Consider the following 25280-nt stretch of genomic DNA (forward strand, 5'->3'; position numbering starts at 1 on the left):
ACGAATCAGAAATCATCAGAGCTCAATCCGATAAAAGCCAGTATATGCACTACTTATAAACGCCTCTTGAGAATAATTAAGATTGGTTAAAGGTTTCATTGTTAGATTATAATTAAATATTTTAAAAGCTTAAAAGAAATAGAAAGCTGATTCCCTAATCAATTAAAACATATACTCTTTAAAGAAAAGCCATAAATAAACTAAGTAAAACCAGCACATTCATAGCTTGCTTGCTAGCACTGCTAACAGTGATAGTGCTAGGGTAAGTACCCTCAGAGCCAGGGGCAGCATTAGAACCACTGCTAGAACCTCCATTGGCGCTCGGGTTTGAGCTAGAGCCAGAACCTCCAGAGCCTCCGTTAGAACCGGCGTTGGAACCGGCGTTGGAGCCACCATTGGGGTTTGAGCTTGAGCCAGAGCTAGAACCGCCGGAGCCGCCGTTGAAACCACCATTGGAACCTCCATGGGGAACAGTCGAGTTCGAGCTCCAGTTTCCACCATGAGGAGCAACACCCTGGTGCTTGGACGGGCAACTGTGTCCAGTGCAAGCAGGAACCTGATCATTGCACCTATCGGGTGTACCCCAAGAGTTCTGCCAAGGCAGGTATTGAATGCCTTGAGAACAGGCAGTACAATCAGAAGCAACAAAGAAAGAGTCGTAGTTATACCAGTCATCACACTGCTGAGGTTTATACACCTGAAGGCTGGCACAGTTGCCACCTGAGCAGAACTGGGGAACGTATTTGTGGCCGCCAGGGTAAGGCACAGAAATGAACACCCATTGACCATCACAGTCGCTGCCGTTAAGCTCAACGAAAATGTAGACAGTAGAAGCGCTAGGGAAGCATTGGCCATTGACGCAAACCAGAGTGGTGGTAATAGCCTCAACGGCTGTGGTGGAAGCTCCAGTAACAGTAGTGGTGAGCGTGGTAACGATGGTCTGCTCCTCAGTCACAGTTTGAGTGACAGAATCGGTGACTACAACATCCTGGGGAGCAGCATAGACTGTGAGAAGGCGGTTGCTTGGGACGTTCTGACGAGCACGAAGCCTCCTAGCGGAGGAGTCACCACCGCAGAACTGGCTGTCGTCTCCGGGGCACTCAATGTCGCACTCGCCAAGGTTAACCCGGCTAGCATCGTCGCCAAGCTCATCACCGCAGTAGCAGGTTGTATCGTAGACACCAAAGTAAGCACGTCCAGCACAGAGCCCGCCGCAGACGTCAAGATCCATGCGCTCGCTGGTCTCGACAGAAGTGAAGGTAGGGAAGCCAGCAATAGAGCCAACGCATCCGAAGAGAGTAAAATCGAGAATACTACCGGGAAAGCCTGGCACAGAGGTGGCAGTAGAAGAAGAGGCGGCGCCGGTAGTAGTTGTAGGGAAGACTGTCTCACCCTCAGAGTTGGTGGCAGCAGTCTCAGTAAGGGAAACAGTTTCGCCCTCAGAATTGGTGGTGAAGCCAGCAGCACCAGAAGAGGCAGTGCCAGTAGCTTCAGTGAGGATGACTGTCTCGCCATCAGAGTTGGTGGTGACGACAACTCCGGTGGTCTCGACAGAACTCTCAGTTGTGGCAGTACCGGGTGCAACGGCTACTGTAGGGATAGGAGTTGAAGTTTTGCCCGGCGCTTCAATAAGGGCAACACCTTGGAGGATAACCGGGATAAGCACGCTACCACATTGCTGTTGGAATGTGAACTTGTAATCAGGTTTCAAGGCAAATGGGTTAGTAGCAAGGTTAAGGGTGCCTGTTCCGGTTATTGGTTCCTGAGATACAATCTCGTCATCGACGAGAACTTGAAAAACGCAAGGCACGTCCCGCTTGTGGAGCAAGTCCCGCTTGCTGTTGCCGAAAACTAATGCGGCACACTCGGAATAACCAAAACAAGGCAAGGTATTACTGCAAGTGAGGTAAACTGGGCCGTAAATAACAGTAGGAGGGAGTGTGAAGCGGACAAAGGTAATGGAGATGTTTGGTGGTGTAAAGGGACGGGGGTTGATGATCTGGCGACGGTCAAGAGAAGAGCCATCTTCAAGAGAAGAGCCATCCCTGGGTACGGGACGCAAAAGACTATATTAAAACTTATCAGAGGGGTTACTACCATGGGTCCATGGCGGATTGAAAGTGATACTCACATACTGTCGCCATCAGGCGGTGGGTAGAAAGAAGCACCCGGACCCAGCGTGAAGTCTTTGAGATTGAGCGCAATGGTCGCCAAGGCTGATGGAGAAGCGCTCGTGGTGGTGGCCTCGACGGAGGTGGCAGTCTCAATAGAAGAGGTGGGCGTCTGCGTCTCAATAGCAGAGGTGCTGGAGTTGGTGAACCTCTTGAAATGGTGGAGCTGCTGGACCTGGCCTAACGCACCCGAGGCACAGGCCAAGAGGAGGCCGAGGCTGGACGAAAGACGCATGATTAAGGAGTGACTAGAAACGAATGGAGAAATGAATGTAAAAGTGAGTGTGATGGAGAGCTAGGACAGAATCTGCGGATAATGAAAGTTGTAAATACTTCGGAATTTGGAGTGCTATTTCAAACACGTTGCCTATCTAAATGGGATATTGCAGGCAGTGGTTGGCTTGCAGCCCGTGCTGTAAGACATTTTATATATGCAGATAATTTCTTCTCCATCGGGCTGAGAGCACTTAAACCCCTCATTTCAAGTTCGTATCGATGATTGTATGGAATGCAGTTTGCCTATAGTCGGCACAGCAATCCGATCTGGCAGTGAAACTGGATCAGGGACTGTTCATGTGGATTGCAAGAATCTGCCAGAGAACAATCAAATTGTCCCTGCATTACCTTGAGTAGTATCTGGTCTAGACCCCACTACGTCAAATTCGGTACTTAAGAGCCGTTTAGCCGTTGTAGATTATTATGAAACCTTAAATAGCTTGGCCGTTGGGAGTTAGAAGAGGGATTTTTACCGTGTTTCCATGTCTCAGATCGGGGATCGATGAAGATATTACAGTCGTTGGCGCATCACCCCGCCAATGATCAATTGGAAACTCGGGGGGTTAGGCGCCTTAATTTTCAATGGGACAGCAAAGGCCACTAGGTCGGCATGGTGAATCTTACCATCGCTCTGGTGATAGTTGCTGTAGGCGCATAAAAGACAGTTGTTTCTTAATTTTCAATTATGAGAAGGCCCTCGGCTCGTGGATGGCGTCTCTTGAAGAATGCCCAACATTCCACTCACGGCGTTTGACAGCCGACTTATCCATTAGTTCCCGCCCTATAGATTCATTAACCAATCGCCTAAACAAACTCCATATCTTCCTTCAACGGTTCCAGAGACGAGGAGCTATCATGAGCGCCTAAGCACTGTTTATAGTTCCAACTTGTCGAAGGTGCAACGACGCTTTATATCAGAAAGGCCAAGTTAATTTCCGGCGACGTTTGCTGTCTATAGAATTACAGATAAGATCTAATAACGACGCTTCCCAAAGAGGAGGCTAGCCAAACACCTGTCAGAGTCTCTAGCGCTGGAAGGCAGAAATCACGTGAGCTCAGTCCAATAAACCCGGCCCAGAATAGCCATTGCGCAAGCCAAAGGAAAGGTACTCCCATGGCCATGGCCATGTGAAGTTGTGAATAACGTCTCATAGACGTATCAAGAGACTCGACTTCGGTTGGAAGGGTACCGTAGTTGTGTCCTTCAGGTTGCGTGTGCGACTTCGGTAATAGACATTCCTCCTCCTTTGGGGTCGTCCACTCCTTTGTATCCGCGCTCGATACACCATCTTCTTTCTCGCTGAGCTTGTCGTGAGTTCGCATCGTCCGGATGACTGGCACAGCCATCATTGCCACAACGAACAGCCATACAAGTGCACCGCCAAACATGAGTGCCGCAAATGGTGATCTTGTCGCCCCTGACAAAGCTCCAAAGTAAAAGTCGTGAATGCGACCATAGTTCACTGTCAAACACATGTGGTAGAATGAAAAGGCTTGGAGGATCGCTTCCGCAAACACTGCAGACATGGAGGAGGTCATGTCCTGGAATCCTGAGTTCTTGGTGCCGTGGGCCGATATAGGAAGCCAAACGAGGCGAGGGAGTGAACACCAAAGCAACATGAGCTGGATGGAAGGAACGTCCTCGTAGCCAGGGGTGGCCTGAACGATAGTTGCGTTGGCCAAATTGGCGAGCAGGTGAATGCACCCGAGAAGAACTCCTCCCAAGATCCATCTTACAGGATTGTAGAACAGCAGACGGGAATTGGTGCTGTCACTCTGTCGTGAATTGTTGGCGTGTAGTATGGCAAAGAATGTTACCAAGTTGATCAAGCCGATACTCATCAGCTTCCATTCAATAGAAGGGCATTTCGAATCGTCTTCTGTGGATCTGGGGTAGATCCTCCATCGCCATGGGATCATGTCACGGGGTTGAAGTCGCGCCGGCTCATGCCACGTGTATCCGCAAGTTTTGTTCATCCATCGCCGCTGTGTCTCCAGATCCTTCGGGCTCGAAGTCGAGCATGGTTCTTCGTGCTGGGGCATAGCAAAAGTGTGGCAAAAACAGGCTTTGTCGAAATACTCTCCCGCGGGAATGTGACTGCTAGTCAGGTCGTAGCTTGCGGTATCGAAACTGAGAGATGTCATAGAGTTTCGCCGGCTGCTGTATTCCCATGGACGAGCTGCATTGCCAGTATGTTGTGTCGTGGCTGTGAAGCTGCAGGAACCGATGACATGGTCGAACGTCTCTTTAGTTCCTGCCAAAGGCGACTCTCTCAGGCATGCTGGCGCTTTATTGGCGATAATCATGGATGCGTATCCATCGGTCAGACTTTTGGGTGATAGGCTTTGCAAGCTATTCGTGTCTCCAACACCAACAAGCCAGTTTCTACCAGTTGTCGTCTGAATCCAGTGGTGGAGTTGCGCCTTGGCGAGGATAGACCTGCTACAGTACTTGCTGTAGCGCTTAACAATGCTGGGCGAGAACTCAGCGCTCAGGCAGCTCAGTTCAGTAAGCCACTGGTAGTGCGTGCAGAAGATAAAATATGAGGTACATCGATGGCGAGTGCACTTTGTCATGGCATCCAACCAAGCGGACTGATCCTGTTGCGCGATACATTGCGGCATCGGTGCCAAGTCCTCTGGGTTAACCCAACCTCCCCAGTTCTTCAGTATGCTCGGGTCATCGTCTCCGCTCGAAGCATCGTGGGTCGAATCTGTTGCGATTGTTAGAGTTCAACGGTCTCGGTACAGTGGGGCATAGCGCACTAGTCAAGGGTTCCCCAGAGACTCCAGCGATTAACAGCGCCTGGAGCACCGTCTGGAGTTTCATGTTATCGACGGCGCAACAGCCTTTTTTCCTCGGAGAGATGGCGAGAATAGAAACAAGAGGGAATTTGTTTCTCTTGGTGTTTCGAGGTCAGATGGTCTTGTTAACTGATGCCTGGTTGATTAAATTGCGGGGAAGCCGCGTAAGTCGGAGAATCAATCATTCCGACCAACCAACAGCGGTTTTCAATCCTCTCACGAGACTCTATTCGTGCTTCTATTTTTACTCTTCAGAACTGTCCTAGATTTAAGCATGAATATCGGATGTAAATAATTCCTAGCACTTTGCAGTAGTGCAATGTTCCGAGACTCAATCTTTGTTTGGAAACATGAAAATATGACCCTGCATGTTTCGTCCAGTCCCCTTTCAGACATCGTGTGACAAGTTGCCGTTCGTAGCAAGCAAGGACGTCTAAAAATAACACCGGCACTTTACCAGCCATTTCGAATTGGGATATGTTGAAACGGTCTACTGAAACAACAGCAACTAATAGCTGGAGTTTCATATTTTTAAGAATTTTCTTATCAACCTTACTAACCTCCGTAGCCCATGTCATCGAGCTCCAGTTATTTTTGGACATGATGCTTGTCTCAACTTGTGAAACGACTGAAACCTCACTATTAAGGCTGATCTCAACCGATATCTACAAACTCCTTGGACTCTTGCTGATCTTTGGCTTCTATAGAGAGATCTATATGCAGCATAAATAAGGCTCTTCCTCTCCAGGTCAACTTCCATTCATTCCAACTCAGATCTTTCAACAGACTCAGCTATCAATCCCCTAATCGAACAAACTCATTTCACAATGCATCCTACAATTGTTCTCGCGGCTCTGGTCGCCTTCGTTCCTGCTGCATTCTCTGAGGAACTCAATGCAGATGCTGTACCTACTGCTTGCAAGACAATCTGCCAGCCCATCGTCAACCTCACCAATGCCTGCGACATTGACCCCAAGGGTCCCGAGAAGCACAGCGACAGAAGACGAGACCTTGTCATTCTTGATCATGAAGATGACGATGAGCCCATCGAAGCGGCTTGTATCTGTACGAACAAGAGTTTCGATGTCGAGGGCGTGATGGCACTATGCGCGAGCTGCATGGCGCAGAACAGCAAGGACACAGAAGGTAAGAGGTCGAAGTGTGATATGACATTGATCTCCTAGCTAACATTCCGTGAAACAGACATTGATAAAATCATGTCGCAATGCTCCTTCTCATCAACCTCTTATGTGCGCGCAGCGACGAGTGTAGTATCGGGCATCGAGGTTCAGGCTACCAAACCGGCTGCAACAGTAACTCCTGTAGCTACAACCAGGGCTGCCGCGGCTACAGCGACCGAAACGGTTGGAAACAGCGCTGGGAAGCTCACGGGTTCTACTGTGCTGGTAACTTGGGTTACTTTGATGTTATTGTCTATCCTGTAGATTTGCAGACTCTCTATGCCTCGAAATCCAGCGTCGGACACAAAATAGAAATATACTTATCTTTTTATTTATGTCTTCTAGCGTGTTGTTTTGCGTGTCGTCACAGCCAAGGAAAACTCACGGGGAGGATGAATACCTTGATATTCAAAGCATCTTACTCGAATTCATTGCAGGTCACTCTCTAAGGGATCTCATTGCTGCACCTTGTGCCCCTGTGACCAAAGAAGAATAGTCATCTATCCTACAGCGTACAGTCGACTCAGCACAAGAGATCAATAAGTGAGGCATGGTTCTCGGCGATAGAGCCCCCCGCAACGTGATTGTCGACCAAACCTTACACCAGGTTTTCCTCGTTGACTTTACCCAGTGCTTCTTCAGGGATACAATGTTTGGTTCTTGGGACGAGGATGCGAAGGACTGGGATGCTGACGCCGAGTATTGCGAGGTCGTTAGAATGCGTGATAATCCTGCGGCGATTGCACTCCCTATGGTGAGACGACTCCGGGAGAAATTTGGATGGAAGCTGGATATCGTCTATCCTGAATCGGATGATCCGCTCCCAAAGAGCAACTGTCAGACGCTGAACCAGCAAGATGCCATCTAATTGCTGGCTCTGTCGGAGTTCCTCACAGTGAAACCTGATTCGACCTACAGTACATGCTCACTGTTACTTGGACAGACAATGACTGCAGTTGCGTCTAGTAAGCCCCTTTTCTCGCCAGCTCCTACCAAGTAGCGGCGAACTGACAATCACCCCATACAGGAGAAAATCGAGATTCGATCCAGACAAAAGACAACCCTGCGACTACATTACATGAGAAAGTTGGATTGGCTGTTGTTCATGCTGATGATGAAGATGGATGTCTGTCTAGTATAACATGGTTCTGAGCGGACGCAGTGGGACTCGGTGGCTTCCTTGCGAGTTACAGATATTCATTCCCTAGTCTCTCGTATCCTTGTTCTCTGCTTGGTGGTTGATAGTGGAACGACCTGGAAGATTGGAACAAGGAGATAGCAGACACTCAAATGTATCGTACAGATCGAGTCTCAGCGAACGAACAAGTGTTCTCTAGTATCAGAGAATCAACAAGTGTAGTCTAACAAATGATCCAATTATGAGGTCTGTGTGATTGAACACTTATAGAGTTTGGAAATCCGTAGGCTGGCATGGACTACGCTGGTCGGAAGAAAAAAAGTTTATTGAACACGGCCTTTGTTGTACCATATCAGTTTACCTTATTTTCCCACGCTTTACTCCAACTGACAATCCGATGACTGCCGAGGAAACACCAACGCGACGGCCAGGAGGTAAGGACTCGTGGCTCATTCTCCCACCTTACCCTTATAAAGCTCAAGTCTAGTCACGCGCCTGTACCCTCCTGCGAATCCTGATGGCGGTGCTCTCCCTTGGGATTCTATATTCCCACATCGTCTTCATCGGAGGCTCCTCAGCTCCAAACTCCACATCATAATTCATGACCAGATACGCTAGAATAACCTTCATGATATGCGAGCCGAAGAATCGCCCGGGGCATGCGTTCTTCCCATACCCAAACCCAAGAAAGCTCTCGTCAAGAGTCACAACAGAACGAGACGTGGAAGCTCCATCAGTAAAGCGAAACGGCTTAAAAATACCTGCATCTGCATAAAGGCTATTGTCCATGTGTATACTATGCATCGGGACTTCAACATGAACACCGGGCGGAACGTGAATACTATTGTCGAGAGTTATACCGGGAGAATTGACGCGACGTGGGAGGGCAAAGAAGCCGAAATCAGACCAGCGCATCGATTCACGAATTGCTGAGTCGGCGAGAACGAGTTTAGAAATAGTGGCGCGATCCCAGGTCTTGTTAGAACCCAGAACAGATGTCGCTTCAGCACGGAGTTGCGAAAAGGTCGAGGTTGCGTGTTTACCGTTGCATATATCGCTGAGAACGGTACTGAAAGGAATCGATCCGCCTTGTACAAGATTGAAGTTGAGGATCATCATTCGATGGCCTATGCGGTGGGCATCGAGTTGAGATGGATCGCCAGTTGCGGCGCTGGCTTCTATGATCCATTGGAGGATGTTGTTCTGGATGACCGTAAGCTACAGTCCAAGTCCGAAAATAAACAGCTTACCGGCTTTTCTTGTGTAGGATTCCGATTAGCTTTCAGAAAATCTTGTATAATCGGAGTACAGTATCTGATGCCTGCCTCTGTATCCCGTCTAGCATTCCATGATATCAACGGAGCAAAGATTGGCCTGAGGACTTTCGGAACCAATGTGATGAATAAACCTTGGAATGGCATGTCGATAGCAAACCGCCTCATAGTCTCGAGGAAGGCTTCGTCTCTGCCTGAGTCTCTTAGCGTCAGTAGCCGGTCTTTCGACGGTGAAGGATAACTGACATAATGGAAAGCCCACAAGAACTCTGTTCAGGCCCCGTGTGAATATCCTCTGGACAGCTGGCCAAAGCTTTACCTCTCTCCACTCTTGACTCATGCCGAACTGCTCATCCACTGCAAGGCATAGTTCCTCCTGCAACTCGGCTGCAAGCTCGTCGAATCTCTTGGTAATCCACTTGCGAATCACATCGACAGTGTAATTGCTCGGGTAAACCTCTCGATCGCGGATTGTCCATTCAAATGACAGAGCTTCTGAAGCTGGATCGTGGGCTTTCAGCTCATTCTCGCGCTTGTTGTAGATAGCTTTTAGTTGGGCGGGAGGAAGAATGAGGACTTTGCCTTTTCGGAATGAAGGAATGATAAAAGGTTGGTTGTTTCGTGAGTACTTGTAGAGGTTAGCTAGTCCGTGTCTTTATGCAATGTGTTACTTGCCTTCTCATATCCCTCCTTCATCCACTCCTCTGTTTTTGAAAAGCTACGTAGTTGTGCTCTAGTCCAAGCAAACCATTCATCTTTTCGAATACCAACGCATGGTATTGTTTCATAAAAGCTGTTATTTTTCGTATTTCTTTGCCATCCAAACCATGCCATGACAAGCAAGAGGGATGCTAGAAGCACCAAGATAGCCATATCGCAGATCAGAAATCCGCAGGATATTCGCGGTTGAAGACAACTAACAGAGCCTGGATAATCTTAAGAATCAAAGAGAAGATTAGATGGGAAGAAGACAAAGATGCGACAGAGGCAAGCATTATAAAAGTGACGGTAGGATGAAACAAGTGTAAGCGCTAGTATTGGCGGCCAATTGAAAAGTGATCGACAGACCTAAATCATAGCCTATAAGTTATCCAGGCTGTGTATTATTATCCCACGACTTTCATTGGCTACCTCGGTCTGGAAGACTCGCATTTCATGCATAAATATTCGGATTAAGAAACGCCAAGAAGCGCACTCAAATCTGTGCCTCGCTAGCATATCCAGAAGCTGCGACAGCCACTGATCCACGAAAGCTGACAGGCACTCGGCATTCCTCGTCAACGGACTGTGTGTAGGAATCTGTTGGTTGCGATATCATATATGAATCCAGCCGAGGCGTTACTCACGTTTTGTGTGTGTATATACTTGTGGCGCTGCCATCCCCTTCATCATCTCTCAGAACATAACATAGATGTTTGGGAGAGGCCCCAGCGTGTCTTGACTGCAATAAGGCTAGCTGCAACAGTTACTGCTGGGTACATAACCACTGTTCTCGGCTCTACTGTGACTAAAGCACCTGTTAACGATGGCAGAAGAATAAAGATTTCTCTTATGGTGGTTATAAAGTCAATTTGACGTTATTCTTTATCCTATAATTATACGAATATTTATATTCTCTATGAAGTTTACGCTAACTATCGTTTGCAGCTTTGTCTTCTATTATAGGTTCGAAACTTGGTACATAATCAGTCCTGGATTTTATTCGTTGCCAAATGGACCAACGTAGATACGGGTCTTTGTGGGATTGGTGGACATTTCGTTGGTAGATAGCCCTAGTCCTTCCATTAGCCTTGTCGTTACGGCCAGTGAATTATCATCGTGTTGTTTTTTAACGACTTCCATTAATTCCTGGAATCTTCGGAGTTCCTCCATCCTTTCAGAAGACTGATCATACTTGACACCCCGAAAAACGAGCTCCTTATCTTGGTCTAATGTTAGTGCCTCTTCATTTAACTGCGTGCTTTACATACCGGTGAAGAGGGAGTGGAAGGCGTTCGCAATCGCTGCATTGTCGGACTGTCGGCTTCGCAGTCCCAATAGCATGAGTGCAAGGGGCACAAGAAATCTGTCCCCTACACAATCTCGAGCCAGGAAGATGGCGGTTCGAATTTGCTTTTGATCCACAGCTTTGTTACTTGCGATATCGACCCGAAGGCGGTTGCAAACTGCCTTTGGCCATTCTTTCCAATCATTTTGTGGCTTATCCAATGCAGGACAAATAGCCGTGAAAAGCCCCCCGTCAACAAGTTGCTGCATTGTCATCTCCACACACTTGCCTGTGATATCCAGATAGCCTTGAGTGAGGTATTCTCCAAAGTAAAACCGGCCATTTCTATTGTTGTAAAGTCTTTTGAACACGGGGTCTGGCTGTTCATGCAGCCACTCCAAGGCATCAAGATCGCGAAGAAATATTTGTTCTGGGAAGTCCCGGGTATCAATCATGATGATTTTGATATTTGGGAATTGTGGCTTTGGTTCAAAGTCTGTTGTGTGACGGTACAAGGCATATTGGAGAAGGAAGAGAAGAGAGCTAGACTAAGACATAAGATTGCAGGGACTCTTTTTGAGATGGTTGCACTTCCAACGTAGATGGTCTTTGAGTCTTGAAGTTGCTATTTTAGTTGGCAGCTGCAAAAGATCTTCGCCGCACGGTAACCTATCCCTATGATATGCCGTTCGCCCGAGGAAGGCTGGAGCCATGACATGCACGGTACTCGTATCGCCCTTTGAGCGTGGGACATGGAGTCGAAAAAGATAAGTTGGGGTTTTGTCAAATATAAATAAATTCTCTTGGCCAGGCTTTGGCTCAAAAAGCTGAGGCATGTTGTAAGGACTCCGAAAAATGAAGTGAAATTGATCGATGCAAATAGTCTAAAAAGCTCGAGGTAATGTGGCGGATTATATGTAGGCAATAGGGTGAGGATGCGAAGGAAGATTAGGCAGTGATGGTGCTCTATGATCGAATTGGACTGGGTTATATACCTCCGGGCCTCGATATCAGGTCCGTGGCGCGGTTTTCTTGGCAGCCAACAAGGCTGACAGCACTGTGCACTTTCATTGCGTAATGGGTTGAAACAAGATCGTATCATAACAAGAAATTCGAGTTTCCTCATTGGTCTCTGGACTTAGTAAACATTGAAGCGCCAACCAACATGATTGACCCATGGCGTGACCAATCAACTCTGTATATAATTCAAGAATGCCTAGCAGACGGCCGAAAAGGGCATATATCACAAATGCAGGGAGGCCTACCAGACTATCAAACATGCAGGTAGCAACGAACGTTGACCGCAGATGCGGAAATTGAATTGTGGCTGGTTTTTGAAGTCTGCCTTTCTGTTCCAATACCCGATTGGATTGCGATACAAGCGTGCTGGCCTGCAAAACTTGTATCCTCTGACTCGACAATGGTGACCTGCCTCTCTCGACCTTTCATTTCGAACTCTCTGTGATGTCTTCACAACACCGCCAGTTATGTCTAGCCCCCTAGCATCCAAGTTTGCTCAGGGTGAGAAGTGGTATATGCCCTATCTTCCTGTTATCTAACTAACAGAGGCTTCTACTTTTGGGACATTAGTCCAGTGGTCTGACCGCCACAGATTGATTACTATTTATGTAATACCCATGTTACGCAAGTTTCAAGTAAGGAGGATGTAACCAGCCGTGCTACATATAATACTCATTCGAATGCAACCCACCACGAGGAAAAGTTCCCCTCGCAAACTAATTTTCAAGGTTCTACTCGAGAATATGTCTTTTGGATACGGTGTCGGTGACGTTATTGCTGTGTTAGGCCACTGTGAGCGTGTCGCCATCGAGCTGCGCAACTACAAGGACACTCCTATGCAATTCCAACAGCTTCGCGCGCCAAGCTTGATATCCTGCGGGGTACCTTGGAACGTATCCTAAGCCTGGAACCCGAGTGTGACGCGGAGCGCGAAACTTTAGAGCAGATCAGAGCCATCGTCATCTATTGTGCTCAACCGTTGCAGTCCATGGCTGACAAGATGAGAACCAAGGAAACCAGTCTGGGCCTTTTTAAAATTACGAAGAACCTTAGCAGCATTTGAACAAGACTTCACTGGTCTATGGTCGGTTTAGCCGATGTTCAGGAACTAAGACAGACTGTTGTATCTCAGATGGCTGCTATCAATGTCCTCCTGATTTTGCAGCAACAGTTAGCTCCCCAATAACCTGACAGGGTATCCCAGACGACTGACTCATGTATAAGACCAGTATTAGACGCCTCACGTTACAGTTCCAGGCTACATGCACTGCCCAGTCAATGGCGATCGAGAAGCACGCAATTGCCATGGCTGGACACGCCTCGGATATCCTGAATATAGCATCAAAGACACAGACTGCAATCGGCGCTTTGGAAGTGAGTACAGGTATGCGGGCGAAAACCTATTCAGAGCACATAAACGAGATATACGAAAGCTTGAAGGCTATGGAGCGAAATATGCGTCATATGACGCTGAAGAGTGAACGGGGTACAGCTGTTGTCCATCACCAGGCTAATTTCATCACTCGCCATGCAAAGACCTTGTTTCATCTTATGCAAGACATCAAGAGATTATTCTTCTTGTGCATATCCCTCCCAAAGAACAACGCCCGCCAACTAACATGTTGGTAGCCTTGCGAGGTGCTCAAGGGAGATGCTTGAGGCAACCAGCAAAAACATGTGGAGTAACCCTGGCTGGACTAGCACGTCAGTTCACTAATTAAATACAGGCGAACGCTGCTAGATATTCGTGTGCAGCTAAACACATTATAAGCGCCATTGAAGTCATACCGCTTCATCTCACACTCGACATCGTCCGGCTAAACGATGTACACGGGGAGAGCTGGGCACTGCCACTACAGACTTGTAGGACCTGGGAAGTAAGTTTATCTCGCTTACTCTACTGAGAAATAGTGAGTAAGAGTCACAGTCGTTTAAAGAGATTCTCCAGTTCGTTGTGTATGCCAATGAAAGGCCCGGAGCAAAATGCATCACACATAATCTCTTTGCGACGGCGCAAGCAAAGACTGGCAAGAAAGTAGACCAAGAGACATGGGAGACCATGATTGAACCAGGCTTCCATCTCGAGCAGGCAGTTGTTCTAAAAGTGGATCACTGGTCTAGAAGATGTTTGGATCCAAAGTATACCGGAACGCTTCTGGATCACGCCCTCGAGTTTGAAACCCGACAGGTTTGGTGAGTTAGATATCTAACACCACATCTATAGCGCTTCGGTTAACCACATATTTTAGACAGCAATATCTGTTCCCGAAGTACCAAGAAAGCTTTTGTAACAACACGTCTAATCAACTTTTACAAAGAGGCCACTTACTCGCACCACCCAATCAGGCGATTCGCCAGTCAGACCGGTACTAAGAGCAAGTTTAGCACCGAGTTGACACCGATGGCGATGGATGAGAAAATAGAATCGTTCCGCAGGGTGAAATTTTTGGAACCATGACATCCTTTATCACATGAGTATGGTCTCATGAGCAAATATCCTGACCCTGCCATGGCAAGCGCAGATGTGGGCCTTGTCAAGCTTCTTTACTTGGAAGTATTCTCTTCCGGGAATCCAGTTCAAGAAGCGAGGGATCTTCTCGAGAGTTTCGTCCACGTAGCTACCGAGACAGATCATATCTCTTCATATCTCTTAATTGAGTTTCTGAGAGCTTATAGACAGGTCGATCCCTGAGAACTGGCACCTGCTTAGTCGAGCATGTATGAGAATAGAAGACTACGAAAGAGCCTATGAGAGCCTACAAACCGCAAGTCTCGAACCCCGCTGTCCTTCGTTCTGGATCACACTTGGCATTCTATACTTCAATATCGGTCAAAGTCGAGATTGCCTCAACGCCCTGACCAAAACTGTAGAGCGGAATGCTCATATCTGGGAACCTTGGTATTAACTTGGCGTATTGGTGCGCTTCTCGTTCTCTTGAGCTAATGATAAGTCTTCTAACACTAGCTGTAGTATGACAGCTGCAATGGCCAGCATGCAGACGCTGCTGATGCGTTTTATAAATGTCTTGAGCGTAAGCCAGAGTTGTCTAGCGTTCGCGCACGGCTTGAGGCTCAGTAAACTTACGCCGAGGATATGAAAGATGAGCTTTTAGGCGGAACTTTGATTCACGAAATGGTTGATTCGCCACTGGACGGCGAACATGGATGGTAGAGGAAACTCACGGCGAAGGTTTCATATTTAATCCAGTGCATGGAACTTGGAGCAAAGGTTTGAGGAAGGAACGGATGAAGGTGGCCTGAGGAGGGTGATAAAAGTGACTCAGAGCACTAAAGCGATTGCAATATATTTGGCCTTGTCTTTGGACGAAGAATAAATGCTGAAAACCGAGTGGTTTCGAGTATTGTTAACGAATGAGTCGAACAGTAACCTCAGCAGCCGCAGAGTTGGAGGAATCGGTAGCAGAAATCAACATATCGTCCGAGATTTGGCCGTGAAACAACGAGTGAGAGCCGGACTGAAGACAGATTCCTATGACTATCAATCATAATCCTCATCCCAGTCTTCTTCGAGTTGTTTAAGCACCCGCTCCGTAGGGAAGCCCGTTTGGCGCTGTAAGTCAACCAGTAATCCCTTTATAATAGATTGTTGCTCCTGCGAGTCAAGACATAGGCCGGCCAGGTGTAATGGCTGTATAAGATGCATCTGGGCGGCGGGGGGAGGTTGCCCAGCAGCCACACTGCAGATTTCTACAGCGTGGTGATTGACCTGTCGTGAGAACTGGCGATAAATCTTAATCCGTCTCGAACCAGTGGGAGAATTAAATGTCTCGTCAGTGACATGACTGTGTAAAAGAAATAAGATGCGAGAGAAGTGATATAGAGGGAGGGCAGTCGCTCCCATGGGGTTGGCAATGAAGAATCCCTGCAACGGTGCTCTGATGCTAGATGAAGCCAGCGCTGGAAATGGCTGTGGGGCCCTTAAACACGGCTCGAAAGTATCCGGCAATGCCATGTACCAATTCCTTAGATATTCGTCAACTTGTTCCCATGGCGCAGTTCCCATACCCTGGTGACAAGTAGTCCTGCAACGCTGGTGCACTTGGTCATTGGCCTGTTGCCCATCTGATACTTGGCCATCCGACACGACACAGTCCATAATCCTCAGAATGATCCATAGTAATGTTCTGCAAGCAATAGTTTCGGTCATCTTTGGTGAGCTAGAGTGAATGTCACCAACCAATGAGGCGGGCACGAACTGCCCGTCCACTTCAGTAAGCGACAGTCCTGATTGGTGCCAGAGGCGCGCATCTGGAAAGCCGATACTTGGCTTACTGCGTCCTGCATAGGAGATAACGTAGTCGAAACAGACGAGATTCCAGAACGACGCTTTCCAAGCTTTCTGGACGCTCTGCTCAAGCGAGGGGGCGTAGGCAGCGTCACCTGGCGTCCTTGCTTCATGCTGCTGTAGAACAAATCCGAGGAGATGGCGAGCTCCAGCTAGGTGCCTATCTAGTCATTAAAGGGACCCTCGGAGGGGGGATGTCTGAAGCTCAAGCTCACTGAACCATGCTCAAATGACGATTGTCCATCAACTCATAAACCAGCAGGATTGGCATTGCACTCAATAGGTCGTCGATAGCTTCGCGCCTATCTGGGGGACTGCCGAGGCGTGTCTCTATTTGAATCGGACTCGCTGTGAAGACCTTAGTCAAAGCTTGGCGGGGTAGTGTAGCGTCTCTTGGCGAGCAGACTTACCAATGGATTGCAGAGCATTGATCATAGAGCGAATGGCTCGGTCGTAGAAGCTCGCAGCCTCAAATGACCAATCCACAGACAAGGCCACAGTGGGATCGAGGGGCTTCGGGGCTGTCGAACTGTCTGTATTGCATTGGGTCTCCGTGTGGCAGCCAAGATTTCCTAGTTGCTTAGCAGCTACAGCGGCTAAGCTGTCTCTCAACAAACTGCTACGGCTTGCTCTGATTGGAACTACGTAGCCAAAGTACCTATCTGGGTCAAAGACATCCAACCATGGGCTTATTATTTTAACGAAGCGCCGGACGAGCAGTGCATAAAGAGTGTTCTCCCGGGTATCTGCTGGGGAAAGGTCAGGCGTTGAAACCTCTTCAGGGTCGGTTGAAGAAGGAACTTCAACCTCACAAGGGGTAACTGGCGGGATGTCAGGTGCAGGATGGGATGCCGAAAAGTCAACACCACATAGTTGACCCTCCTGCTCATAATAAACGGCAGGATCCAAGTCGAAGAACCTATCATCGTCGGAGATTGAGTCTTGAAGTACACCCGTGGAGGCCACCTCTGGGCTAGCATCAGTAATTACGTTAGTGTCAGAGGCACCGGCCGTTGGAGGATCTACAGCTGGTGGGAGAGTCGTTGCTGACGAGGTCTGAGAACTCGTTTCTCGATAGCCCGAATCATTCCTAGAGAACCGTCTATGGAGGCCCGGTCCTTGGTCCCTGAAAACTCGTCTACGTTCATAGCCAGGGCACTGCTGTGCGTATTTCTCGCAGCGCCGACAGCCTGGCTTCCGCCTGTCACACTGACCAGTAGAGTATCAGACAATGTCAGCCACGGGGAATGCCGGCACTTACTTTGACTCGGCGATCTCGACAGCGCCCACAAGACGACTGTGCTATGTCCGTGGCTTGCATGCCTAGAAGTTGCTCTTTCTGAATGTTGACAAAAAGGGCGAAGGTTCTTGAGCGACAGCAACTCCAGGCGAAGGGTTAGTACACCGCCCTGGATGCTTAGGCATCAAGCGCCACGGAAGAATATCTCGCCCTCATGAACCGCATTAGGCAATACGATACGAGGCCCAGAGTCCCCTTGCTCACACCGAGGATTAACCTACACAAGAAAGCCATAGTCTCCACTCATTCAAAGCCTTGACCAATGTCTGAAACGGCACAGCTTCGATGAGAAGTCTTGACGTCATTTAGACAATTTCATCCCCCATTACCCAAATATTGATTAGCTATTTATTATTATGATCAGATTTCTTCTGGGCTTTGAATATCTCTAAATGGTTTCATTTAGCGTCTATAATAGGCGGGCGGGCAATAGAAGCAAGTGCTCAACTAAATTATTGCTTTTTAGAAGAACGAATATACAAACTATATGAGATGATTCGGTGGATATTCCAGCATCTTCGCCCTCCCATCATGTTTGGTTAAGATTTCCGATGAGCTCTAGGTCTGGAACTATCAGACAGTTGGCATAAGACCTGAGGAAGGGGGCATTTCTATATCTCAGGTTCTAAGCCAGATTAATGCTATAATTAAAGAAGGGTTTTGGCGATCTGCCGCTTGTGCTATAAATAAAGAGAAGTGTCTCTTTATTAACATAGAGAGAAGCCGTTTTAACCGAGTTTCAAGTCCTCCTAGAAACAGCAACTTTGTCTTTAACGCGCAGTGTGATCCCTACGGGAGTAACATAAGCGTAGCAGCCAAAAACAGGTCTATCTGATTTAAAGTTAGTAGGTGCGCTATATGCTTTATGAATCACTTGGGCTTACTGGGCGAAGATCTCAGAACCCTTCGGTCTCGAGCGAGCAAGCCAAAAAGCTGCTGTTCTCTGCTTACCCCGCCGCCCGTTTCCAGATCCGCATTCAGACTGAGGCAACGCGTGGTCTGGGACATGCAGCAGATGAAAGCCTTGGAAGGTCCGTGGACCTCTGATGCGACAGTCAGCTGTCGCCAGTTGTCCTCATCGAAGGCGGGAGTATCCTTTCCCACGTCGATATGAATGTTTGGGCGGAGCCGAAGGATGATGTCGTCCGCTTGGCAGCTAGGTGGCAGCCGCGATCTTGCTTCATTCTCGGACGACGAGGAGGTTAGCAGAAATGGAGCTGCGTCGGCAAAGCGTACTCTTTGTCCTGGATTTGCCATGCTCGGCTCGAGGTCTACTGTCCCTGGGACGGGCCGGCTACCGTTCCCCCCAATGAATAGGAGCCGAATACTCTGACCCAAATGTTTGCTGAAGAACGAGGCCGGAACATCCCCCATGTCAATGCCTATGGCACTCGTGCCAGCAATGTTGACTGTGTATGTTCTGGATTGAAAGCAGAATAGAGGTGACGGCGTAAGGGGGATGGTTATAAGGGACTCCGGCTTGGCCTTGGTATGTCGCACGGTGAGGTTGGACCAGTCATCGTGTATGTTGGGTTGAAACAAGGCTAGAGCAAACGTTTTCTTGATAGTAAGATGTTCCGCAAAGGGACTTGAATCATGATTCTCAGGTTCCTTGATAAGAATATACTGGCGATCAAAGCGAAAGCCTTCGCGAGTTACCTCAGCATGCGTTACTTCGACTGGCAAAAGTGATTTAATCGGGTAAATAAAAAGCTAGAGTTAGGTCAGCAATATCCACTCATCAAAGAATAGCCAGCTTGGGTTCAGAAGGACTCTAACACGTTGGATTTCCATGATGACAAGTCCGAGAACGCGATAATGAAATTTCCGTGTTGTTTGATCCTGTGGGGATCGACTTTCCACTCTATACCAAAATGATTGCATGTGTCGCAGTGTAGTCGATGGAAGCCACCTCGCTGTTTTATACTTGATCAAGTTAGTAGTAGCGAGAAATGAGCAAGTAAGAAGATCTGACCGCCGTATGAGACCCACATCCCTATCAGCGTTGGCTTCACCGGTGGCGCAATATGGGCAAAGGCATCGGTGCGCCATAGTTTGGTGGGCTGACCCAGACACCGGCTGGATTAAGAAATACGTTTCAAAAGACGTGTCTGATGGCAAGTCATACTCGTGTAACTACAATACTTAAGATGCAGGAATGCGGAATAGTCCTGACGAACTACCACCATAAAGATAGTGGCCGTTGGAATAGCTAACTTCACGCCCACATGGAATTGAATTGTAATGCAGCAAACTCCTGCCTAAGACCGGGTGATCACAGGTATGGGAAGGGGTATGGACAAGCGTAAGGGCCATGGCGAATCAGCTCGACGGCTTGTCATGCCCAAGAATGAGAACGATTTGGAATCAGTGGAGGACGACGGATTATGTAAAATACCTCAGAGCCTCAAGCTGGAGCATCTCCCTGATACTGACTCATTCCGTAGATACATTTTGGTATAGCAATTGGCTCTTCTTTACTCCTTTGCTTGCCCCATGAGTCTATCGCCATGCTCAACCCTGCAACAGATTTACGTAAGGAGAGCCAACCAATTCTCCTGAAGACCGCCTTGACTGGCTCAATTTGATGGAGCACGACGCGTGCAGCAGTTTACAGCATTCTCAGATGACCAGATAATCAAAGAAGAAGCAATAAACATGAAAGATTTTACTCATCTTGGTTTTCTTTTTCTCGTTGTTTTTGATTCCATATGAGATTTCTCCCATACAAGCAGTTAACCCGGATCCTCCTGGTCGTTCTATAATGCTGTACTTTAACCTCTTTTCAGCTGCCCTGTTTTGCTCCCTTTCTTCTTGACACACATGCTATACTCAGCCTATCTTTCGTGTAAGCTCTGGGCTGTCTGCACACTTTATCTTTCCCGTATTCTGTTTTCGCGTTTGTCCTATCTATGGTTCAGACGTAATTGGTCCCGGAATCTTGAAACATCTGAAGCCTCCATTCCCCTTTATCCAATAGCACGCGTGCTGAATGCGATATGGGGGACGTAAACTCCGCTGTCGACCAAGATGGAGAGATCTCTCCTTCGGATAGGAGGCTTACTATCGATGAATTAGAGAATCATCGCAGCCTTGACACAGGCGTTTGGATCGCCATTGCAGGGAATGTGTATGATGTATCTACCTTTCTGCCGCAGCACCCTGGCGGTGATGCAATTCTGCTTGATGCGGCGGGAACAGATGTCACCGAGGACTTTTTTGATTTGCGTATGGCCATCATCTGAACTATAGTCCATGAGCTAACGGAGATCAATAGACAGTGACGAAGCCGAGAAGATACTACCCGCATACCATATTGGTAAACTTTCCTCCTCCTTCATCGAGTCGCCCACCATGACCCCTCCTAAGCCCCAAGTAGCCTGTACTCCGTTCCTGCAAAGGGATAGTTGGAAGAAAGTAGTTCTGCATGAAAAGCATCGACTTTCACATGATACACGGCTTTTTACTCTCAGAGGGCATGACGACAGCCAAGAATTTGGCTTGCCCATCGGAAAGCATATCCTCTTGCGCCTGAAGAGTCCAATTTCGGGTGAGCAGATCGTACGAGCTTATACTCCCATTGCTGCGAGTTACGAATCCGGCGAGGTCGATCTAGTTGTCAAGATCTACCATGACACAGATACAAGAAAGCGCGGTAAGATGACAACGACGATCGACCTCGCGCCAATAGGCTCTTTACTTGAGCTGAAAGGACCTGTCGGCAAGTTTGAATACAGCGGACAAGGCAATTGCGACATATCTGGCAGGAAATGCCACGCGAAACGATTCGTAATGATCTCAGCTGGATCAGGCATAACACCAATGATCCAGATTCTCAGGGCCATAGCTGAAGATGCTAACGATACAACTGAGTGTCTGCTTCTAAACGGCAATCGCTGCGAGGAGGATATCCTGTGTAAAGATCAACTGGACACCTTTGAAAGGGTGGAAATGTCACAGTTCCGAGTGATACACACGCTCAGCAGCCCCAGCGACGGGTGGGCTGGCCATAGGGGCCGAATAGGCCAGGAACTGCTAGAAGCGGAGGTCGGTCCGCCAACGCCAGGGGGTGCAGAGATGGTGCTTCTTTGTGGACCACCAGCGATGGAAGCGACTGTCAGGGATGTGCTGTCAAAGAACGGTTGGAAGGAAGGAGATATTGTTCGATTTTGAGGTGCTTTGGGCGCCCGGTATCTCACCTTTGGGGTGCTTCAGGTTCGGAGCATGCCATCGGAGCCTATAAATAAAGTTCTCACCGGTAGCCGACCAACTCTTTAGTGAGGGATAATTGAAAAATAGAACTGGATGTATGGCGATCGTCGTAAAAATCTAATTTGCTCTGTACCAATACCAACAGCCATTGACGATAGATGGTCACGGGCCCTATACCATGAACCCACTGGCTTGCCGAACTTGGGAGGACAGCCATCCAGGCATATGTAAGGAAAGGATTACGAAGGGTTTACTCATCTCAGTAGTTCAACACCCTGAATTCTCTGAGATCTGTAGCGGTTATCGTGAGTTAGGGTATGAAACCAGTTGTTGTTGTTGTAATACGCATGCTTCCTGTGGATTGGCCCCGAACTGTTTCAAGCACGCAGGTGCTGCTTCTCATATCCCACTATACTACCAAAGAGGTCAAAGGGTGCGATCTCATGCTTATTATGAAGAACTGATGAAGAAGCACATAAACCATGTGCCAAGCACGTCCGGCCAATATAAGGACAATTTACTAGAAAGATCTTTATAACCAAGTTGAATTTTTATAGTCTAGCTTCCTAAAACTGTTTAAGGTTTTAGTTCCCTGCATCGGACCGCCACTGTGTCTCTTCCTACTTGTTTTGTGCTTCCTTGAGATCACTGCGTTCCTGGACCATAGTAGCAATGACTTGACAGGCATCCGATTCCATACTCCCGAAACCCTGTATCACACCGTCTCGATCGCCTTTTCGCATTTCCTGACTCATTTTGAACTTGCCCTCGAGCCGATGAATAGAAATCTCAATGCCAATGATATTCTTCTTCATCATCTCAATGTAGCGTTCCGGTGCATCTGAAGCCTTCCATGGCCCTGGTCGATCCCCCTTTCCGGTATAGTTCATAATGGACGTCTCTGTTTGCTCAGAGAGGTCCTCGAGCTGCTTCTGTAGGAATTTGGACGAGGTTTCAGATTTGCTATCGTAGTGGACCGTGGCTCGGCCATAGGCCTGGACGGCAGCGTAGTTCCACGTGGGTACTACTTTGGCAGTAGTAGGCTTTGTTTCCGTGTAGAACTTTGGCGTGACATAGTGATGAGACGTTGCCGTGAACAAGACAAGGACCTCCTGATCTAGGACGTTAGATCCGCTGTTTTCTAACGTCTCGATCATAGCCTGGCTTTGGGGGTTCTGCCTGGCAATATGGCCCCTTAGAACCCCGAGCTCAGTGTCGCTCCCTTCGTCTTGGACATCCAGGATGAAAGGGATGTGGCTGACTTGGATGTGCGGGTGCTTGTCTGAGGGGATAGCGGTGGTGAGGACACCCAATGCGTTATCGCGGATCAGCTGTCGCAAGGCAGGAATACGCGTCTCGACATGGGCTGACGAAAGGATCATGATGAGGGACTTGGAAGGAGAGGCAATTAGGTATGCTAATCATAGTTGGAGCTTCGTGATGAAGGAAAGCCTATAAGTACTTGCATTGTCCCTTTGAGTCATGGGCTATGGCCCTGATGAAGCCGGACCCATGAACAGTTGCCGTTTTGACTAAGTGAAGTTGTTAATATGCCTCATGACATTGGATGATGGCAGTACTGCATTTGCCCCACTGTGACGAGAAAACTCTTTCTTCCACCAAATTAGATACTTGGGAATGCGAATAAACCTGGTGGATGTAGACCTCGTATTGGGGAAGCCCAGGTAATTTCTCACCACCTCGCTGGAAATATACCATAATAGGCAAGGTCGGGCGAGGTGCGCTAGTTGGCTTTGCGTTAGCGCGTTACTGATTGCTCTGACTCGGAAATTTGGAATCATTCTATGTGCATTATTCCAAAGGACTCTCTACGTTTGGTCGGAAACTCCCTTTCCTGCACGGCCCGAGACCGGTCCGTGACTCATGTGAGGTACCAATTTAGTTACTTTTTGTTGCATTCCCTGAACAGGGAAAAGGAAAGACGTTAATTACTTTTAGTACCGTTACTAATAATGGCTTCTCATAGCCAGAATGTGACGATTCTTTGCTTGAGAATAAATTAAAATCTTCTTGGCTCCCTGCTCTTAATTCGATCACCTACCTACCACCACTGTGGATTATCAATCGTACTTTAAACCTCCCGTCTTACCCAAGTTACAGTACGTTGGCAACAATCTTCTACAGCCTTGGCTGGAAACACTCCCTTTGTCATTGTATCCCCCGAGATAACCATGATTATTCCCCAATCTGCGGAGCACCGGGACTGCGTAGTGTCTGATCGCGGCGGTATCGTCGAGAATACGCACCTCATCCATGTCGCTGTAACAGACGCAAGCGGCCAGATTCTGTTTGCAGTTGGGAATCCTGCCCGAATTACTCTTGCACGGTCAACTGCGAAGCCTATACAGATTTTGGCCTTACTTGAAACCAAGGGCTTTGAAAGGTTTGGCTTCAGCGATGCGGACATTGCATTAATGTGCTCGTCTCACAGCAGCGAGGAAAGTCATATCACACGAGGCACCGAAATGCTGGTCAAGGTAGCGGCCAGTGAGAAGGACCTTCGTTGTGGCGGCCATCCGGCTCTTTCTGAAGCTGTGAACAGGGACTGGATCAGGCGAGACTTCGTTCCGGGTGCTCTTTGCAATAACTGCTCAGCCAAACACATTGGCATGTTGGCCGGTGCAAAGGCCATTGATCCCGAAAACGCTGAGAATTATCATGAGGGAGACCATATGATGCAGCTCTGCGTAAAGGCTGTCTTTGAGGAGGTGGCGGGCCTTGAATCTAAGGATATCAAATGGGGAATCGACGGCTGCAATCTACCCACTCCTGCTCTCCCCCTACAGGACCTCAGCTATCTGTATGCTGTTTTGGCGGATGCAGCAGACTCGCCCAAAGGGACTGATTCTCTAGAGTCTGGCCGTAAGGAGAAGCTGGCACGTATCTACCGCGCCATGTGGCAGTACCCAGAGATGGTAGCTGGACAGGGACGATTCTGCACAGAGCTCATGCTCCAGTACAAGGGAGGGCTTGTTGGAAAGCTTGGTGCAGATGGCTGCTACGGCATAGCGGTTAAAGAGTCGGAGCAAACCAGGAACCTGGGGGCTAGGGGTGGACTTGGGATTGCTGTCAAGGTTGAGGATGGCGATAGTGAGATTCTATACGCTGTGGTGGTGGAGGTTCTAGAGAGGCTCAAAGTCGGCAGCTCGAAACAACTGGAGAACTTAGATGTGTTTCATCACTTGACTCGTGTTAATACGGCGGGTGTCGTGACGGGGAGAGTATCACTGGATTTCCGTCTCAATTCATGCTAGATAGACCTTCAGGGGGGATTTTTCGTATCTTCCAAGATTTATAAAACGTTCTTCTCGTACGATATTTACAGCACGCCTACATAGCAAGTACAATATAAACATGATAAAGATTTCTGGTCTCACTTTCTTTTTTTATTACAGGAAAAAAAGAGCTGTTAAGTGAGCCGCAAATACGCGGCTTCAGCTGAGGCAGAAATCTGGTGGTGGCTGAGTGTCGAAATAACGCCTTCTTATTGATGTATCCAATCAAGTCCCGAATGCAAGCGCAACGTTGGTGGCTGCCGCAGCCTGCACGTGAGGCCTCTGATCAGGCTGTGAAGTGCAACATCCCACTT

General features: G+C 48.2%; 10 protein-coding genes across 10 annotated transcripts; 4 read left to right on the top strand and 6 right to left on the bottom strand.

The window, feature by feature from the left end:
- Nucleotides 1-178: 178 nt before the first annotated feature.
- FOBCDRAFT_321020 (uncharacterized protein) lies at nucleotides 179-2406 on the bottom strand (the record flags this gene model as incomplete). The annotated part of the gene is made up of 2 exons (XM_031185731.2): nucleotides 179-2066; nucleotides 2132-2406. The coding sequence occupies 2 exons, from the start codon at nucleotides 2404-2406 to the stop codon at nucleotides 179-181; spliced, it is 2163 nt and encodes a 720-aa protein (XP_031036866.2).
- A 654-nt stretch (nucleotides 2407-3060) lies between these two features.
- Nucleotides 3061-5347, bottom strand: FOBCDRAFT_226913 (uncharacterized protein). Its single transcript, XM_031185730.3, has 2 exons — nucleotides 5214-5347; nucleotides 3061-5161 (listed from the first exon to the last, which is right to left on the bottom strand). Exons 1-2 carry the CDS (start codon nucleotides 5275-5277, stop codon nucleotides 3408-3410), a joined length of 1818 nt encoding a protein of 605 aa, XP_031036865.2. The 5' UTR covers nucleotides 5278-5347; the 3' UTR covers nucleotides 3061-3407.
- A 732-nt stretch (nucleotides 5348-6079) lies between these two features.
- Nucleotides 6080-7301, top strand: FOBCDRAFT_321022 (uncharacterized protein; the record flags this gene model as incomplete). Its single annotated transcript, XM_059612059.1, has 3 exons — nucleotides 6080-6398; nucleotides 6456-6658; nucleotides 7065-7301. 3 exons carry the CDS (start codon nucleotides 6080-6082, stop codon nucleotides 7299-7301), a joined length of 759 nt encoding a protein of 252 aa, XP_059465201.1.
- A 753-nt stretch (nucleotides 7302-8054) lies between these two features.
- FOBCDRAFT_203497 (cytochrome P450) lies at nucleotides 8055-9718 on the bottom strand (the record flags this gene model as incomplete). Its single annotated transcript, XM_059609061.1, has 4 exons — nucleotides 8055-8774; nucleotides 8822-9039; nucleotides 9092-9487; nucleotides 9517-9718. The coding sequence occupies 4 exons, from the start codon at nucleotides 9716-9718 to the stop codon at nucleotides 8055-8057; spliced, it is 1536 nt and encodes a 511-aa protein (XP_059465202.1).
- An 825-nt stretch (nucleotides 9719-10543) lies between these two features.
- On the bottom strand, nucleotides 10544-11668 carry FOBCDRAFT_251530 (uncharacterized protein; the record flags this gene model as incomplete). The annotated part of the gene is made up of 3 exons (XM_059610946.1): nucleotides 10544-10773; nucleotides 10816-11375; nucleotides 11424-11668. 3 exons carry the CDS (start codon nucleotides 11666-11668, stop codon nucleotides 10544-10546), a joined length of 1035 nt encoding a protein of 344 aa, XP_059465203.1.
- Nucleotides 11669-12595: 927 nt separating this feature from the next.
- On the top strand, nucleotides 12596-15024 carry FOBCDRAFT_241270 (uncharacterized protein; the record flags this gene model as incomplete). The annotated part of the gene is made up of 10 exons (XM_059610344.1): nucleotides 12596-12644; nucleotides 12704-12871; nucleotides 12947-13022; nucleotides 13088-13473; nucleotides 13608-13729; nucleotides 13780-14045; nucleotides 14370-14455; nucleotides 14694-14751; nucleotides 14832-14904; nucleotides 14944-15024. 10 exons carry the CDS (start codon nucleotides 12596-12598, stop codon nucleotides 15022-15024), a joined length of 1365 nt encoding a protein of 454 aa, XP_059467398.1.
- Nucleotides 15025-15218: 194 nt separating this feature from the next.
- FOBCDRAFT_321024 (uncharacterized protein) lies at nucleotides 15219-19252 on the bottom strand (the record flags this gene model as incomplete). Its single annotated transcript, XM_059612060.1, has 8 exons — nucleotides 15219-16318; nucleotides 16374-16506; nucleotides 16569-17131; nucleotides 17185-17367; nucleotides 17420-17455; nucleotides 18252-18285; nucleotides 18343-19171; nucleotides 19238-19252. The coding sequence occupies 8 exons, from the start codon at nucleotides 19250-19252 to the stop codon at nucleotides 15352-15354; spliced, it is 2760 nt and encodes a 919-aa protein (XP_059465204.1). The 3' UTR covers nucleotides 15219-15351.
- Nucleotides 19253-20457: 1205 nt separating this feature from the next.
- FOBCDRAFT_276006 (uncharacterized protein) lies at nucleotides 20458-21631 on the top strand (the record flags this gene model as incomplete). Its single annotated transcript, XM_054705162.1, has 2 exons — nucleotides 20458-20686; nucleotides 20736-21631. 2 exons carry the CDS (start codon nucleotides 20458-20460, stop codon nucleotides 21629-21631), a joined length of 1125 nt encoding a protein of 374 aa, XP_054561137.1.
- A 577-nt stretch (nucleotides 21632-22208) lies between these two features.
- FOBCDRAFT_226917 (transcriptional regulator PAI 2-type) lies at nucleotides 22209-23226 on the bottom strand. The gene has a single exon (XM_054705163.2). The coding sequence runs from the start codon at nucleotides 23050-23052 to the stop codon at nucleotides 22291-22293; it is 762 nt and encodes a 253-aa protein (XP_054561138.1). The 5' UTR covers nucleotides 23053-23226; the 3' UTR covers nucleotides 22209-22290.
- Nucleotides 23227-23631: 405 nt separating this feature from the next.
- FOBCDRAFT_226918 (L-asparaginase II) lies at nucleotides 23632-25020 on the top strand. The gene has a single exon (XM_054705164.2). It carries the CDS (start codon nucleotides 23863-23865, stop codon nucleotides 24943-24945), a length of 1083 nt encoding a protein of 360 aa, XP_054561139.1. The 5' UTR covers nucleotides 23632-23862; the 3' UTR covers nucleotides 24946-25020.
- The last annotated feature ends 260 nt before the right edge of the window (nucleotides 25021-25280 follow it).

Source organism: Fusarium oxysporum, chromosome VI, assembly GCF_013085055.1.
Source record: "Fusarium oxysporum Fo47 chromosome VI, complete sequence".
NCBI lineage: Eukaryota > Fungi > Ascomycota > Sordariomycetes > Hypocreales > Nectriaceae > Fusarium > Fusarium oxysporum.